This window comes from Nothoprocta perdicaria, unplaced genomic scaffold, assembly GCF_003342845.1.
Source record: "Nothoprocta perdicaria isolate Ctin4 unplaced genomic scaffold, notPer1 scaffold_258, whole genome shotgun sequence".
In the NCBI taxonomy this organism is placed as follows: domain Eukaryota; kingdom Metazoa; phylum Chordata; class Aves; order Tinamiformes; family Tinamidae; genus Nothoprocta; species Nothoprocta perdicaria.
This window is the reverse complement of record NW_020455486.1, coordinates 191,101-208,544: the sequence shown is the minus strand read 5'-3', so window position 1 is coordinate 208,544 and position 17,444 is coordinate 191,101. Positions and strand designations below refer to the sequence as shown.

Genomic DNA, 17,444 nt, shown 5'->3' with positions numbered 1-17,444 from the left:
CCGGGCCCCGGTTCGGGCCGCGGGGCTGCGCGGGGGGAACGGGGCCCGGGTCTCGGAGAGCAGCAGGGCGGCGGGGCGGCACTCAGCGAAACCCGAACTGCTGGGGGAACTGAGGAGAACGCCATGAGCGCGTCTCGAGGCCGCGCCGCGGCGATCCTCTCGTGGGACATCACAGCAGCGGCCCCGGCGACTCGGGCAGCGGCAGCCGCGCTGCCTGGGGCGGCCTTCCCCGGCCGCCCGGCATGCGGGGCCTGCTGCTCCGGTTCAAAGCACGCGTGGCCCTGGGGAGCACGTCTTGCTTCGCWGTTGTGTTAAAAATAAAATGCTTAGAGCAATTCAGGGCAGTTGTGGTAGAAGCGCTAGGGCGCGAGCCGGCCGTGCWCGCGCGGCCCCGCTAGGGGGCAGTGAGGGCCTCGCGTTCCCGCCGCCGCGCTCGCTGCCCGGAGCGGGCCCGGGGCACCGCGGGCGGGTGAGCGCGCCCCGCGCCTCGCGCGCCCGGCGCTGCGGGGCCGCCTGCCCCATCAACGGCTACTGACACACCGCTCCGGCACTCGTTCTGGAGCAGAGCGCGTCTGCCTTCCTATTTATGATTTGTCTTGTGATTTGATGTTATGGCTTATGATGTATTTTATAGTTKAGTATCTATTGGTGAATACTGCCGGGCCAGCCCCGAGCATATTGTGGCACAAGAAAGCACGAGGCCCGAGATACGATGGGTCTGGGATCACAGGAAAGACTGTGAAGAGGGAGCAGGACGGAGACTTTTTCTTTGAAAAAGGAAAGGTCCCAAATGACTCAGTTCTGGCCACAAGCGGTAATGAGCAGTGCCTAGAGCGGAGCCTGAGGGCCACACGAAACAGATTGCTCAAGGACCCCAGAGGGGTGAAGGTTTCCAGGCGCGAGCTGCAGCCTTGCAGAGAGCCCCTTGCCAGCCTGGGCTCCTGCCTCCTGTTTGCGGAGCGCAGGATCCTCTCCCAGAGCAGCTCCTGGGGCTCTTCAGGAAGAGCAGTGCGGCTCTTTCTTTGATACCCTTCAGTCTGTGTCACTGAGCACGGGATTGCTCCAGTGCCTTGGTTTTAAGGAATGTCTCATCCATAAGAGTAGACTGGCATGTTATCTTCTGGTCAATCTGAAGGTGACTTTAAGAGCTGGCACTCTGTTCGCTGAAGAAAATAAACAATTCAGTGAAATCCAAATAATAATGATAATGCACTTAGTAGGCTTAGAGGTGCAATAATAAATTACCATGAGATGATAAGAAATGATGATAAATAAAATTAAAGCACACTTCTATTTAAATACAGTTTTTGTGAGTTCCAAAGCAGTGCTCAAGCTGTTAGGGTGACCTCATTGCCTTGTAGTTGGGATCCAGTTTTCAGCTGGTTCAATAGGTACTGCTGTTAAAAGAGAATCATGTTTCCTGCAATYATATATGTCCAAATTCTCATGATTTGTCAGACTTAGGCTTTCCCAAAACTTTTTTTTGACCTTTAACCCAAGATTATTTTTATCATTTTGGAAAAGGATGTGGAGCTTCTAGAGAGGGACCAGGGATATCTAAATAAGAAAATTATAAGGAAACCATTAYCTGATTGTGAGATAAACGTGGCAGTATAGGGTTTGATTCTTAGTGCATTTATTTTTCACAAACTGTAAAATACTTTCCATAGTAAGCGATGGGACTCATGCTATCACATGCCACAGAGATGACTTCACTGGTTATTTGAATGGTATGTGACCCTACATCATAAAAGCATTTAACACACTAGTAAACCTCATATCTGGACTAGATGCACCAATACCCAAGAGTGATAATGAATGACTAGACTGAGGCAGAAGACAACAAATTGGGACATGAAGGGATACTTTGTCATTAGGATGCTCTAATTTAATTATTTTACTTATCTGAACACCAGGTAAGGAAAAGTGAAGAGGTTTTAAAAGGATTTGTTACCTAATTATGAAGTATATGATAAAATGATTTCAGTGGCAGAGAATGGAAAATGAGCAAGGATTTATAACAAAAAATACAAAAAAATACTCTTTTAGTTTTTATATTCCTACTCTAATTTGTTGAGAATAGTGAAAAAACAAGTATCTTTGCAATGCTAGAGAGCTAAACCTAAAGGGAGAGCAGATTGAAGAGAGAAATCTGCAAATTGTTGTCAAGGAAATTAAGGCAACTAAGTTGTACCTATTTATAATAGTGAGGAATTTGGTTTGACATTTGCAAATAACAGAAAAATTTGAAAGTTTTTTTTTTTTTTTTCCCCTAAATGACGAGCTAATCAGAGGATGGGAAGAGTTTCCTGTTTCTTGGATTAAAATGAAGTAGTATTGCACAATTCACCCCCTAGAGAGAACTGCATTGTGTATAGGGCCATGGTCAACATATSCCAAAGAAGGCCATAGTTTTTTGGTCAAGATCTCAGTATTTCCTCAGTCATACGGAAAAGGGAAGTAATAAATAGGAGAAGCAAGCAAAGCTGATCAGTCATGAAAGTCCCAGTCCTGTAATGAGAGAAGTTACCGAGTTTTGTGTGCTTTGGGAGAAACACTTTTATATTACAATAAAGCAAACACACATACCTGAATAATGTTCATGCCAACTTGGATTGCTAAGGAAAAAGACTTTTTTTCTCTTCCTTTAGCATGATTAGAGAAATTTATACCTTGAAACTTCATTCAAACAGCTGTAGAATCAGTTCTTGTAAAAATATTAAGATGTTTTAGAAGTTCTTTAATACATAAGACTGTCTCTGCCTGGTTCATATTGTGTGCCATTTTTGTTAAATATCCTTTTACTATAAACTGCTGACAATATTTACAAAGAATTGTGTATCTTTTCTTTCTAGAAGAGTTTTCTAGTCAGTTATTTGTCAAAAAATCCATTCTCTTGCAGTTTTTAGTAATAAAATTATTTTGACAAGATACCAAATGTGTTATAACTAGTGAATTCATATTTTTCTCATGCAGTAATTTTAATGTATGTCTTGAGCCACTTATATCGATATAGCTGGAGCAGGGCAAACACGTCTGATTCACAAAACTGTTGTCAATGTGATACATTCAAAAAAGAACTAGGAAAAAATAACACTTTTTAAAAATAACACTTTTTAAAAAATATTTTAAGCTAAATAGATTTTCATTTCAAAATTTGCCTTTTTATGTTCAAAATATCTTCTTTTAATATGGTATAAATACATTTTTGTTTGAATCAAAGTTTTTTTGTCAAGCAACAAAAAATACACATTTCAAATCAAGACTTTTTTTTTCTTACAGTTTATTTTAGTAAGCTAAGAATCTCTGTCATTCTCTTGGGGTGTTTTTACACACAGTTTTTCTCTTTTTAATTAATTTATTTAAATGCAACCTATCTTTGCCCTCAGTCTCTAAAATACATGCACACAAGTCAGTTTACAGCTGTTAGAGAACTGGGCCCAAAACCTACCTTTACCCAAAGGTAGAAAATTCTGGGGAATATTGGGAGGAGAAGGTGATTGACATCCTAATGTCTTCATTAGCTGTGATGTCTGATTTCCATGAACACTCAGCAAGAAGCTAAACATATTTATGCCATGTAGATATTTGTATCAAGTGTCTTTGTCAGTGAACCAAGTGACATAGAAGTAAGGCTCAAGAGAGGAAACACTGCTGCTGAAATGTCAAACCTGCCAAAGGGAAGAAGGGGCAGGTTWTGCATACCCTTGTTAAGGCAAGCAGGCACTAAACACACCGTCAGTACAGCAAGCCACCGCTGTTCTAGCAAAGAAGCATTCGCATCCTCCGGGAAATTAAAGGATGCTGATTTGAATTAAAAAAAAAAAAAAAAAAAAAAAAAAAAAAAGGCCAGACCATCTCTTGGATTGAGAAGGTATAAAATAAGTTTTATCTGAGAAGGTATAAAATAAGTTTTATGGAATAAGTTTAAATATCTGTCTGGGTCTCCCTAGAAGGACTTCAATGATATAAAATAGCTTGGCTGTAAAAGATTGTTAACGCCATATTAAAAGCAGTATTTCCTAATGCTGTAGCATGCTCATAAGATAGAAAGATAGAATTTGTGTCATTTTTTGACATTATTGGGAATAGTATGAATAGCTGAAATGTTTCTGCTACTTCTCCACTTACGTCTTTTAGAAACCTTTGTAATTCAGTTGCCTATTTTTCATTTTGTGAATAAAACATTTCTCATTATCCTAAGCAAGCTAAAATAAAGGAGTTCCAGATGACGGCCTGACAAGACATTCCTCTCTGTGTCACGTAAGAAATGTAGAAAGCGAGGCGATGAGAACGAGCACGTGCTGCAGGTCCCTCCTGCATTCCCAGAGTGTCCAGGGAGCAGACAAGTTGGTGCAGGGCAGGACAAGAGAAGCCGGCCGCCCCGCGATGGCCCAGAGGGGCACGAGCCTCTCCCAGCGCTGCTGGTACCTGGCCGCCTTGTGCCACGCCGCAAGATGGTGGGATGAGCTCTTGGAAACCCCAGGAAATCTGTGACTGACTTCCAGCTACAGAGGCATGACGCCTCTGTATGGAGCTATGGGGCAGCCCAAGAGCTGTGGGGCACCCCATACGCTGTRGGGTCCATGCAAGGTGTGCGAGGCCATAGTGTATTGGCGCCTCCGTCGGCTTGAAGAGCATGGCGAGCTGTGCCAGCCTGGGTTCAGGTCACTGCTTCAGCCCCTTCTGAAAACGGGCAGCTCCCTGGTTTTGCTAGACTAAATTAAATGGAACCACACTCTGCGCTTTCGAAAGAAAGCACAGTGCTTTCTTTCCCCTTAGGACTACCTTCTTCAAGTAAAAAAATGGTCTTGTCTAGAGAGAGATTTACACATCTCTCATGTTCAAGATACAAAGGCCTGCCAGGAAGGAAGTGCATCACACTATATGTATTAAGGATGTTTATGTTTATATAGGCATGGTATGGAAGCTGAGGAGGCCTGTCTTTTCTGACTAACTCTTATCTGCGTTAGAAAACWGCTCCATTAGGGACAATCACTGATTATAACCTTAACAATAAACACTTTCTAGCAGAGTTAAAATTTCCGTTCCTGAAAYAGATGTGTTGACAGGGAGGATATGCCTGAGCATGTGAAAGTGTGAACTTCTCTGTATCTTGTTTTTCTTTACTTGATTCCTGAATACTGAAAGTGATTTCATAGTAACTCATTGTATTCCATAGGGGACATAGATTAGTATCTAYCAAGAATTTGTAGATTCCCAGATTAAGGCACTGTGGAAATGAAAAGCAGTCATATTCAGCAATGATATCCAGGGGATAAAAAAAAATCTAGCAAATACAATCATTAAGTAGGTTGTTTAGCCCTAGGAACATGAATCTTATCATAGAATCCTTAAGGTTGGAGGGGACCTTTGATTAAATAGGGTTTGAAAGCTGGTCTAAATAGTTTGCTGGCAAGTAATTTGTGTGCGGCATTCTTCCTACRTCATATAGGTGGGAAAGGTGGATGTTTCAGAGGAAAACCCTTGGGATCACAGCAGTGTGTGAAAGGTTTGGAATAAAGCCCTGTTCAGATCAAGAATACCAGAAATTAGGGCTATGAAGTCAGATCAAGAGGATCACTTAGTAGGTATGACTGACACATCACAGAAAGAAGTTAGTATTGAAATTAGATTTCCTGGGCAGGAATGAGAGTAAATAAAGTCCCTGACTCTTTGCTTGAGCAAATTGAGAGTAAAACTCCCACATGTATTTATGGGAAGTCGAAAAGTAAACCTTTTTTGATATGTCATCCTGCCTTCTCACTGCTGCAATCACAGGTGCACTTACAATCTGTTATTATTTACTTTGCTTCAAAATCAATTGTATGTTCCAGTCTGAAASTAAAACTTTTATTTGCCAAGAAGAATTATTACATGGATGTAAAGAAGATAAGCTCCATCTAAAACAAATTACATTTTAGGATGTTATATATAAAAAAAAAAAAAGTACAGGAAGGCAAAATAACAGAACTAATAATTGATCAGCCTAAGAAATGCCCTTTGAGCAAAATCACTACCAAATCATGCATGCTTTGGCAGCACATTCAAGATGAGTTAAGGGGAAACAGAAGTGGTGCTATATAAGTMAGTCGCTGATGGATGGAAAACTATTCTCAATCATAAATCTGCAGAAGAATGCCAGGGAAAATTGGAATAACACCCTGGAGGGCTACAAAATTGACAGTGAGGAAGGGAATACTTACGGATTGAAAACAGATCGGTATGAAGGTTGACCTCAGGTCCCATAAATACATCTGAGCTGTCCTTAAACTATTGATCTCATGTTGGGAAATAGCAGCAGAAGAGTGAAGACGTGAAATAGCTGGCCTTGAGAGTTCTAGCACACAAACAGGAGAGTCAGRGCCTAGCAGCTGTGCTTTCCTCCATCTGCTTTGGTGTGTCTGGAAAGAAGGAGGGCAACATGGAAATGGACTTCTAAGTAGAAGTTGACAGTTAAAACCCTTTTTGCATACACTACACTTGTGGTAAATGAGTATTAAAGCTCTTTGCAGAATGGGTATTTACTTTTTATTTAGAACAGTATCTTCTCACTAACTTTTCCCTTTCTTCGGATTTTTCCTTCCTCACATTTCAGAAATGTGCATTGAGCTCAGTGTGATCTGCTTATTAGACTGGAAAGTTTCACACGTCTGGTTACTGCGGCTGACTCGGAGCCTCTCCAAGTGCGAGAAAAATTTAATTTTGCAGCAGTGGTAGCCAGGCTCTGTGTGAGGAGGGACGTGGTGGGGCTTGTGGAAGGTGGAAGTGCATGAGGAATAAAGCAGGCAAGAGAGGAGAGGGAGGTGGCAGGAGGTCTGTTGAGGGAGGGAGCTGAGAAGGCTCCCTGGGCATTTGCCTGCCCCATGGGCAGGATGAAGAGCTCCCTGATTTCCACATTCAGGAGGCTGCCCTTCTCGCCACGCAAGCAGCAACCTCCGCATCATCCCCATCTCCCCGCAACCGGCAGGGTTCTGCTGCCCCAGCAATGGGAAGGGGCAGAGGTGGGACCAGGTCACGAATATTCTTGTGTTTGTTTGTGTGGCTTGGGAATAAGACAACTAAATGCTTACATGTGAGCTGCTAGTGCAGTGTAAGCGGTACAAGGCAAGTTTGAAAGGTTTCTGATGTCACCACTGCAGCCTTAGCGATGGAAATAACTCGCTTATTACTCTCATTGGAAGAGCAGTGCTCTTGCTGGTGGTAAGCACAGCACACTTCTGCCTCGTCAAAATGCTGGGTAGCTGTAATGGCCTAAGTAGCTTTTAAAATTAATGTTTCAGAAAAAAAGGCATGCATTCTCCAAACCGATCAGGATTACCTGTTTAAATAAAGTTGTTTATTTAAGCAGATTTGCAAGGAGATTAACAGATTTCTACATCTATCATCTACAAGGGCAGCAGTTTTACAAACGCAGGGAGCAGCCTACAAACAATCCTGAATGTTTATCTTCCAGCATGGGAATAATCAATTTTCATGTGTTTAAAAGTAACTGCTTGTGGCATCATGATCAGGAGATCAAATGCTGTAATATGTTTTGGGGTTAAAAGGGAACCTCAGCTATGGCAAGTGCCTGTTCATATGGTAACAGACTTTGGGAAATATTAATGAAAGGGTAACTCGACACTGTTTTCAATCTGCCAGAAAATAACTCTCATCTCTTCTTATGTAGCATAGATGCTGCCTATCTTTGGGATCTCCAATTTCCACACGTTGCATTTTTGAACCACCTATTTATGAAAGATGCACGTGTGCCCTAGCTATTAGAGCCTGTGAGACCCCTGCTAGTTCGTACTGGTTCTGCTCGTATGAAGTGGGGTTCGTTTACCTGAAGGGCCGTTTGAGGACACCGACAGCCCCAGCAGTGCAAATCAGCAAGTGTGAGGCAGGCAGTGCTGGAGCCATTGCTGATTAGACCATTCTTAGGAGAAGCTAAACATATTTGTCAAGGATGGTTTCAGTTTCCAGCAGAGAAAACACCAAAAGACTCCCTAGAGTCTCCTAAACACTCCTACGCCTTCTGGCACCTGAGAAAACAACAAAGATGAAACAAAGAAGATTGAAAAGAAGTATCTTATACAAACTCTAGAATTAAGTTATTTAGACCTATCTAAGACTTTAGGTGAGGTATATATGCACAGAGATAGTTTAGCTGTTTAAAATATCTGTCATGTGGCAATGATTTTAAAAAGCTTAAAATATATTCCAAAAATAATAGCTCATTGTTTCCAAAGCATTTGAAGCATCTGCATTAAAAATATTTAATGAAATCCCAGACAACATTCCAGAGAAATCCATACTTTTAATTTGTAGAAGATAAATGCCTGCAAGGGCATCTAATGAATTCCTATTCACTGGAAATGTTGAAAATGTTTTGTTTCATTCAGTTAAGACCATTCCCCCAAAAGCAAAATTCTCATTAATTAAAAATGCTGCTTTACAGTCAGCTACAAGGGTGTGCTCCCAATCTGAAGAGAAAGCTGTGACCTTACATATTTTATGTTCATCACTGCCCTCCCTACTCATCACATGTCTCGACTTGGTGGTGCTTTTAGATCTGAATCATAATAAGGAGGAATCTGTAAGGGGAATTACTATCAGCGGAGATTACCCAAGAGACCAATTTTTATATTCAGGAAGGAATTTGCATCATTTTAAAGGGTTAGTACGAAAACTCTGCAAGGTCATAGTTTGTGTTTACATATTTTCAATTAAATTATGTCTAAACTGCGCTATAACAAGACAAAATTCAGGTCTGCATGTTGTCAGTGTGCTTTCTACAGACTTTACTTGTACTAATTAGCTAGTTGGAACAGTGTGGGTTTGKGCTGTCTTGATGTGATGTTTGTGGATGTTTTAAATTGAAAACTCTAGACACATGAAAATAAGCAGAGTCCAAAGCTAGGAGAGCACCGACCACAGGAGCACCTTCACAGGAGTGCTGGAGCATTTGAGGACGTGCACACGGCAATACCGGCGCTTTAACCGTTCCCACGCAGCTCCCTGAGCAGCTGCTGAGCAAGCAGCGAATTCGCCTCTCGAGAAAGGCCAGAGAAGGGGCACTAACTGCTAGCAACTGCTTCGTGCCCGAGGTAACCCACATTCCCTGCTGCGGAGAAAGCAGCATGTGCCTCGCAGACAGGGTCTCTACCAGCGCAATTAAAAAAAAAAAAAAAAAAAAAAAAGAAATCTGCTTTTGATCAAGCCGTAACACAGTTTGTGCATCTTTGGTGGGTGGCTGAGATGCTCTCCCCAAGTACTGAGCACAACTTTTCAGCTGCTGAGCAGAACCTTGAAACATCTCAGATGCAGAGGGAATTCACAGGAGGTCATTGCCTTGCTGCGTGGGAGGATGGCAGATGAAGATGATATCTCTGTAAGTCAGTGCCATGCACAGACTACACACGCATGCAAAATGCTCACTGGAGATATTCCATGCATGATGTTTACTCATCCATTGTCTCCTGAACTACACAGAGCAGTCAAAAATTAAGATATTATTTATATTATTTCCATTTTCCCAGTTCTAGTTAATTTAATTACCTTCACTTCCAGTAATGTTTGATAGATTTAAAACACATATATAACAATGTATTTCATGTTATAAAATAATTAGATAAAATGCTCTGCATATAAGTTCCAATGTAATGCGGTTATTATAATTTGCAATCTTGATTTCAGTAATCTAATCTATAATTGAATCTATTGGTGATTCACTCCTCTGAACAAAGAATTCCCAGATAAGTTTTCCCTTARCAGGAGGTGGGAGGTGAAAGAGTGGGAGGTAAAAGGACAAGAAGGGAAATTTTTAATGTTACCCTGAGAGACATATATATAGGTTTTAACAACATAATCATTAAATTCTTTCATTGGAACCTCCTTTGCAAAGATATTCACCATTTATTCCACTTGCTTTGAGAGAACTGTGTACACTCTGTATTAATATTGCATAATGCTAATGCGTATTTGACAGTGGGTTAGATGCAACGGTTGATGACGTTATCTCCTCCAGCTATCTGCCTCATCTTACTTTCCAAGGCTGAGGGAAGTGAAATGAGAATGACTCTTAGCACTCTATATAGGACCAAGAAATACAGCTATGACAGAGTTTGTGCTGTGAAAAGCCACGGAATAAAGAGCGTAGATATGGCAAAGTTTCCAAATAATATATCCTCTGTCTAGTTTCACCACTGCTGTCATCATATATATTCATTATATTGTATTCAAAAGAGAAAAAAAATGGATCTAGAAAGTAGGTTGTACATTCATTACATTTCATAACATTATATATAAGACATTACCAACATGGCAGGAGAGAAGGAATGTAAAATCAACAGTGCAGTAATGACGATATGCAGTAGAAATGCAAAGGTAGCCATTTATGGAGGTAGGCAGGTGGCTTGTGGTAGTCAAATATGTACTCCCTTCCTCACAGAATCACTTCTAAGAATCTAGTCACAAGACTCAACCAAATCTTTCTTAACCAGAAGGAAAAAAAGGATATCAGGACAGCCAAACTACTTGCAGTAGGATACAAGAAAATTCTTAGCTTTTCCTCTGCATTCCTCCTTTCTTTTTCAGTGATTCAAAGAGGTTGGTAAAGAGGGAAACAGCCATCTCAGGCAAAGAAAATCCATTTTGAAGGAATAGGGCTTCCAAAATCAGTGAAAAAGAGCTAGAAGCAGGCTGAGATGCTGAGGAGACTTTGGAAGATATTTATTGATAAATATAATCTTAACAACATGCTTTGCTACTTCATCTGTAACTTTATTACTGCAAGATTCTTTTTTTTTTTTTTTTTGATCAAATACGTTATTTTATCTTTGGATTCTGTCCCCGAGTGATCTGCCATGTAACCAAAGCATTTGTTATCTGAAAATGTGACACATTAGAAAATGGTGAACTAGGACCCCTTAACAAGTATTTTTCTTTGTGGCAAATCACAAATGTCTGCCACTAAAAAGCTGCAGTGGTCTGTTAGAGAAAAACTATCAGAAGGTTTTGAAAAATAAAATGGTATCTTCTCATACCTAGGGATATCTCTTTGCATGCAGTGAGACAATGTGAAAAAAAAMCTCAAAAGACGCCGAGAATTTGATACACCCACTTGAATACTGAACACATGCTGTACAAGTGAGCTTTCTACCYAAGTTCTGAATTCCAGTAAATAGTAGCCTCGTGGCTTGAACTGCTGGAACTGTTCCACTGGCTCAAATGAGATGTTAGACTTTGACAGCATTCCAACTGGAAAACTTCTGCCAGGGATCCTTCTTTGGCTATGTTTGCTTTCTTTTGAGAAAAGAAACAAACCGGTGTGGYAGTTATAGCAATTCATACTCCAGGAGGGCATAAATTACAAGTTTTAAATGACTGCACCAAATACCATGCATTCAGAAAACGTAGTAGAATTGTTATCCAACACATAGACTTTTTTTAAGGGTCTTTAGTTTGGCAGATCAGTTGCAAATGCATTATAACTCTTTATTAAAGGCAAAAGGAAGGATACATGTTACATATCCTACTTTTTCTTTTTTTTTTCATTAAGGAATCAAATTGCCCGACAAATTAGCAAATTTCTCTGGGACTGTTTGCCACCAACAAGCAAAGTCTGGTTCCTCCTTCTGTAAGTGGAGATCTGCAAAACTTTATCTAGTATTCCCTGGGGGAATTAAAGGGTTCAAKGTCTCTGTAAACCAGCAATTGTGAACACCTTTCTCTGCACAGCCTGGCCCAGAACATCTCAGCAGACAAGTCTGCAGCCACACACTCATGGAGCCCTGCCACCAGAACGGTGACTCACAGAATGTGGCTCCTCCAGGGCTGCTGATTAGCTCAACAGGACGAGCTTATACGGGAAGCTGTTTGAAATCAGATATATTAGTGTCAATTTGAAAACAGGCAAAGATATCACAAATCTTGCACAGAGCTACCCCGAGAGCACTGTGGAGACAGAAGTGATGTTGAAGGCTCACTGCCATGTGGTGGGTTTGAGTTACCATGAAAATGGTTATAATGATTTTTAAATAATTATTTAAATAATTATTACAGGTAGTAATACAGATGCTTCAAGTTGTCTAATGCAGAAAAATAAATTACAAAAYAGATTAAAATTTAAATCACATTGCCAAAAAATTTACAATTTTGCTTCAAATTCCCCCCCCCCCAAAAAAAAAAGAGGCAAACACAATTTGGAGGTGTTTATGCTCATGAAGATAGATATAATTGTTATGTCCAGATGCTGGGAATCCCTGATGAAAAATGGAACAAAGAAATGAGAGCACAAATTTATAACAGAAACATTGACTGATATTGCTCAGCACAAAATCATTTTCTGTCAAAATAGTATTTTCTTACAAGAAATTGCCCTAGCAAATAACAGTGATATGAGCAGTGCTTTGCAATTTTTTCAACTGTAATTCAAACAATGTCCTTAATTTTTTAATGTGGAAGACAACCTTGAGCATCCATGAAAATAACATGTATAATCAAGCAGGGAGCCACTAGAAGACAGAGTCTGTGCTACAGACAAGTTGTAGGATGGTGATCATCTGCTTTCAGACTTACGAGAGAACATGAATTAAAGATTTACCAAGCACCATGAAGCTGCTTCCAGAATTGTACTTAGACACCTTTCTAAACATCATGCATGCTTTGGTATAGTAACTGTAAGTTACAAATGATCTAAACATAGAGCGACCCTAATAAATCTGAGAGGAAAATTGTTCGATTATTTAATAAACTAGGGACCTTCAAAAATCAGAACGCCCTGTAAGTTTTCAAGGTGAAATGTTTGCATCATCTGTAGGCAGTTTCTATATGCAAACACACAGTTTCTAGTGAATAATCCCAAATCTGAAGAGATTTCTGGAATGCATAGCCTTTCCACTCTAACTTGGCCAAGAATTTCTTCTACCTAGAGGTCCAAACTCTAGGGCAGTTGCTCACCCAAAGCAGAGCTGGGTTGTCCTTCTTGTCAAAGCATAATTACTGCTTCCATCATTCCTGCACTTTTACTGCATGGCCATTTTTTAACACACTTTGAACATTCCCACTGCTGTCTATCTATGGCTTATAGATTTACCTAGCTAAATGCCAGCCTGCTAGGTCTGCTTGCACTCCTGCCTCTGTTGCTGCTACAAGTACTTTTGATTCGCTATAAATATTTATTTCTTTTTTAATTAATTTTGTTTTATGCCAAAATACTGCAAGAGGGGAGGAATCAGTAGTATAACTGAAGAAAACCATTTGGACTGACAAGCACTTTCAGTGATGACAGCTTTCACCTTCCCTTGGACAAGGAAGACAGACCCTGGTTGTGTGGAATCGTAATGCTCCTCTGGACAAGCACAGAATACATGAACCCTCTTTCATTCTTACCATCAGAGCCTTTTATTCAGCTTTCCCTGCTCCCCACCAGATGCCAAAAGTATGCCCAGCCCATCTGCATTTCCATTCCTATCCAGCTCTTTGGGGGAAGGGAGGATCCACTTGTCCTTTAGGCCTTGTGCCATAAGACTTAAATCAGGAATGATATGTTCCCATGCTCTCACACCCTGGCAAGCTTAAGCACATTACAGCTTTATTCCTTAAAGGCCAATATTGATATGGAGTGTATTTGTGAATAAAATCACCTCGGGGAAGAACTTGTTCTTCATCTACCAATATCTGAAATGATTCTCAGAAAAGCAGCACAGAACAGATCGTTTCCAATAAGTGATACTTAGATAATTTCCAGTGAATGACCCAAAAAAATGAGTGTGTGGAGGAACAAACACTTAGTCCACATCAGAGTGGTACTAAAGTTAATTGTYAGGCCAAGGTCACTGGACAAACACCATTTAAAGTTACCTTACATGGTCTTTTCCATTTAGATGTGCGAGCACCAAGAGCCTTTGTATTTGCTTTGCAGACAATACTGCACAGAATACACAGCTTGCTCCGGGGGACCAAAAGCAGTGCTGAGACCAGAACTGCCATGGATACCATTCCCTCAGGATGACTCCTTTTTGCCAGCACAACAAGGRGTTTATGGAATTAAGGCAGACATCTTAACAGGAGATCACTGAAATAACTCTTTGATTGTATTTATACTAAGCCGGAAGACAATAACAATATCCCACACATTATAGCAGCTCTGTTATCCCACTGTGAGCATGTCCCAAGCTATCTCAAGAGTTTACATGTCTATATAGGAGTTCATCTGGGGTTGAATGCACAGCTAGCAGATGGACTAGACTCTGCACAGAACTGGAAGATGCTATTGGCAATAGAATAAATGAATTTTTCTAAAGAGAGCACTGAGTTGATATTGTAGATACAATTTTCCTCCCTAGACCTTCATAACTGTAGTCCTGGGCTTATTCTGGACTTAGCTCCCAGGAAACAGAGAACTGGCACAACATTTTCAGAATATTTGCAGTAAAAAACCATAATACTCAAAGATCAAAAGGTGGCATTTTTTTTCCAGAAACACCCTGATTTACCAGTTAAAACTCTTGTAATCCACATGTAAATCACAATTAATAAATACTTACTTTATTTTTTCAGTGAGCTGTCTCTAGGCACTGTTTTGCATTACAGTGTCTAAACATAATTACTACAATAAAACCCTCTCTCCTAATACTGTAAGTTGCTTTCACAGTTTCGACAACGTCCCCAGTTACCATAAGCACAAGCTTTTGATACACAGCTGTGTATCAGAAGAGCAGAAACCATGAGCTTTTGTACCAAAGCTACCTGCATCCTTCTCCAGACTCACACATACCTCAAGGAGCGACGACCSAGCTCCTGGGCTGCCGGAGCTGTCCTTGGCCCCTCGAGTGACGTCTTCTCACACCATAGGGCAGAGACCTCCAAGCCTTGCCTGGCCTTTGTCCTAGAACAAAGACAAAATAATGTGTCATTGGGCAACTCATTCCTGCTCCTCTGGACTGTGGCACAGCAGTGGCGGGAGCTTCCKCTGCCTGGGATCCATGTCAGGGGCTGGGAGCTCCTGAGGGAGAGGGGGAAAAATAAGGGACACTGGTCTGCAGTTTAAGGCATGCATTTAAGGCATGCCATTTGCCTGCATTTTCAGGCTGTTCAGCAAGTTTGTGCCTGGAGAAAAGTCTGCTCGAGGTTAAAATCAGTGAGGAAGCAGTATATTTTCCATTTGTTTAAGGTCTGTTATTTGTCAGAGTTTCTGACCTTCTGTTTACTTTTCCACCTGCAGCCCGTGCAAGATCACACTTCTCAGAGGCCGAGAATACTTTTTGTCATTTGATAGATTTAAAGATAGAGAKATATATATATATAATTAAAAAGCATCTTCACATTGAGCATGGGCACATAAATTCTCCTCTACTCCCCTCAATCAGAAATATAAAGAAAGATGTTGTCCTGTTTATATTTCACCAAAAACACRTGTAGTGTGATTACTAATGAGAGAACACCTGCAAAACGACTGACAATCTGACCCTCAGTCTGGCTGGTACAATGATCCAAAAAAGCTAATCCCTACATATTTTTCAAAGTTTGGACTCTCCATTTGGGAAAAACTACTGAAGATTTCATTCAAGTGCTCAGGAAAACATGCAGTGGACTTACTGGTGTATGACATCCCACCAGCTGTGCTTCAGCTGTATGTCACATACAGCCCCCAAGTGTATAAAAATAATTAAAAATAAGATTTTGATTATAGAATGTGAAAGAGAACCTTAGCTACTGGATTTGGAGAACTTTATTGATCACAGCCCTAGAGAAGAGGAGAATGCAGCAGCTGGTGGCAGGTATTTGGATGTCAGAAACAGAAACCTGTTTCTGAGGGTGACTGAGCACTGGAACAGGCTGCTCAGGGAGGTTGGGGAGTCTCCTTCTCTAGAGATACTCAAACTCACCTGGTTGTGCTCCTCTGCCACRTGTTCTAGGTGTCCCTGTTTGTGCTCTCCCTGCTTGTACTCAATCTCCAGAGGTGCTTCCCCCCTCAACCCTTCTGTGTTTCAAAGAACGTTCTTGCGCAACCACAYGTGCACCTCACACCTGATGCCGACCGCTCCTTGTCCCTGTGTTTTGTGGCCATGAAACAGCATGATGGAGGGGAAGGCAGGCTCGGCTCACCCTATGTGGTGCCCACAGTCACAGCAGCAGTTGCGTCTCTTCAGCCCAGGGCTTTTGGTCGCACTGGGGTCAGGCCTCCTCACCAACGCCCCGTGGGSTGTGAACAGCGGGCAGCAAGTCCTCCTGGGCTTGCTAGGAAGAAACTCCTAGCAGTTTCTTCCCTTTTTTTTTTGCCCTAATTAACACCAACCATTTTGCAATCCCCTCGCACTAATCCCAGAGACGTGGTCAGAGGTGTGAAGGGCAGCTTGCCTTCCTCAAGAGCTAAAAGCCCTTCTCTAATTATGCTAATCAGTAAAGCAGATTTGCCTGAAGCTTGAGCAACTGAGCCCTTGCTAAACTTTGCTTGACCTTTAAATTTGCTAAACGCTTGTGAAGCTGTTTCATAAGGGACCTTCTTTTTGAAGCAATCACAGAGGGTTGGTGTGCTTTGCATTTTTGCATTTCTGCTTTTAYGATTGCAACAGGGATATGACAGTGATTTGTCTGACATGTCTGTACTTTCATACTTCTGCTTTTTGAAACAGGCAGCATGTAAAGGCTGAATCATGCGGAGTTGCATGGTGTGTGAGCTGGAAAGCGCACTCTAAATGCAGTCCACTGAGTCCTCACAGCACAACTTCGGGGTCGAGGGCTTGCATTGCCATTGCGTTGCTGATTACCGTTAAACAGTTATACTTTTTATAGGGAAAATATGACTTTTCAGTCTTTTTTATCACAGTTGGCAGCAACCAGCGCTCAGCAACTTCCATCAAAGGAAGAGTTTTCTGGCCGCGCAGCCCTTCCACCTTCCACAACCGCTGCGAGGCAGCCGYTAACGGCCGCCACCTGCGCGCGCGCCCGCCCCGTGACGTCACCCCAGGTGCTTCCCCCCCCGGCGGGGGCGTGGCCCGGCAGGCCGGTAGGCGGGGGCGCGCATGCGCGCGGCGGCGGCGGCCGCGGGAGCCGTTGCGAGTGTATGTGCGMGCGCGCGGGCGGCGGCGGAGCGTGCTCGCCGCTCCCCGGGGGGTAATGAGCGTGCGGGGCTCCGGCGGCCACCCTCGCCTCGGCCGCCATGTCCGCCGCCATCGAGCAGGAATTCCAGGAGACCGACGCCGCTAACGACTGGCAGGCACGTTATCTGGTGAGCCAAGGGCGGCGCCGGTGCTTCGGCCAGCCGTGGGGAGCAGAGCGGGGGACCGGGAGGGGGGCGGCCGGCTCGCGGCGCCCGTTGCCGGCGTGAGCTCCTCGGCAGGCGGCGGAAGTCGCTGGGCCACGACTCGCGTTCAGGTGCGCGCAGCGGCACTGTGGGCGCGCAGCGCGCATGCGCCCCGGGGCCGAGGTTATTTCCCCCTTTCTTGGGGGGGGGG

At 42.5% G+C, this 17,444-nt stretch overlaps 2 protein-coding genes across 3 annotated transcripts in view; one reads left to right on the top strand and one right to left on the bottom strand.

Annotated features, from left to right (window-relative positions):
* Positions 1-17,151, bottom strand: part of SEH1L (SEH1 like nucleoporin) — a 28,675-nt gene extending 11,524 nt beyond the window's left edge. Inside the window, exons 1-2 of the mRNA XM_026040449.1 lie at positions 16,884-17,151; positions 15,876-15,970 (exon numbers count right to left, since the gene is read on the bottom strand). Coding sequence (XP_025896234.1) covers positions 15,876-15,970; positions 16,884-17,151 — 363 coding nt within the window. The remainder of the gene's footprint in view (positions 1-15,875; positions 15,971-16,883) is intronic.
* Positions 17,108-17,444, top strand: part of PTPN2 (protein tyrosine phosphatase, non-receptor type 2) — a 29,440-nt gene continuing 29,103 nt past the window's right edge. The window contains exon 1 of one of the 2 annotated variants that reach the window (XM_026040446.1): positions 17,108-17,218. In XM_026040446.1, the coding sequence (XP_025896231.1) occupies positions 17,150-17,218 (69 nt within the window). In that variant the 5' untranslated portion in view covers positions 17,108-17,149. The remainder of the gene's footprint in view (positions 17,219-17,444) is intronic. The other variant, XM_026040447.1, reaches the window with a different exon arrangement.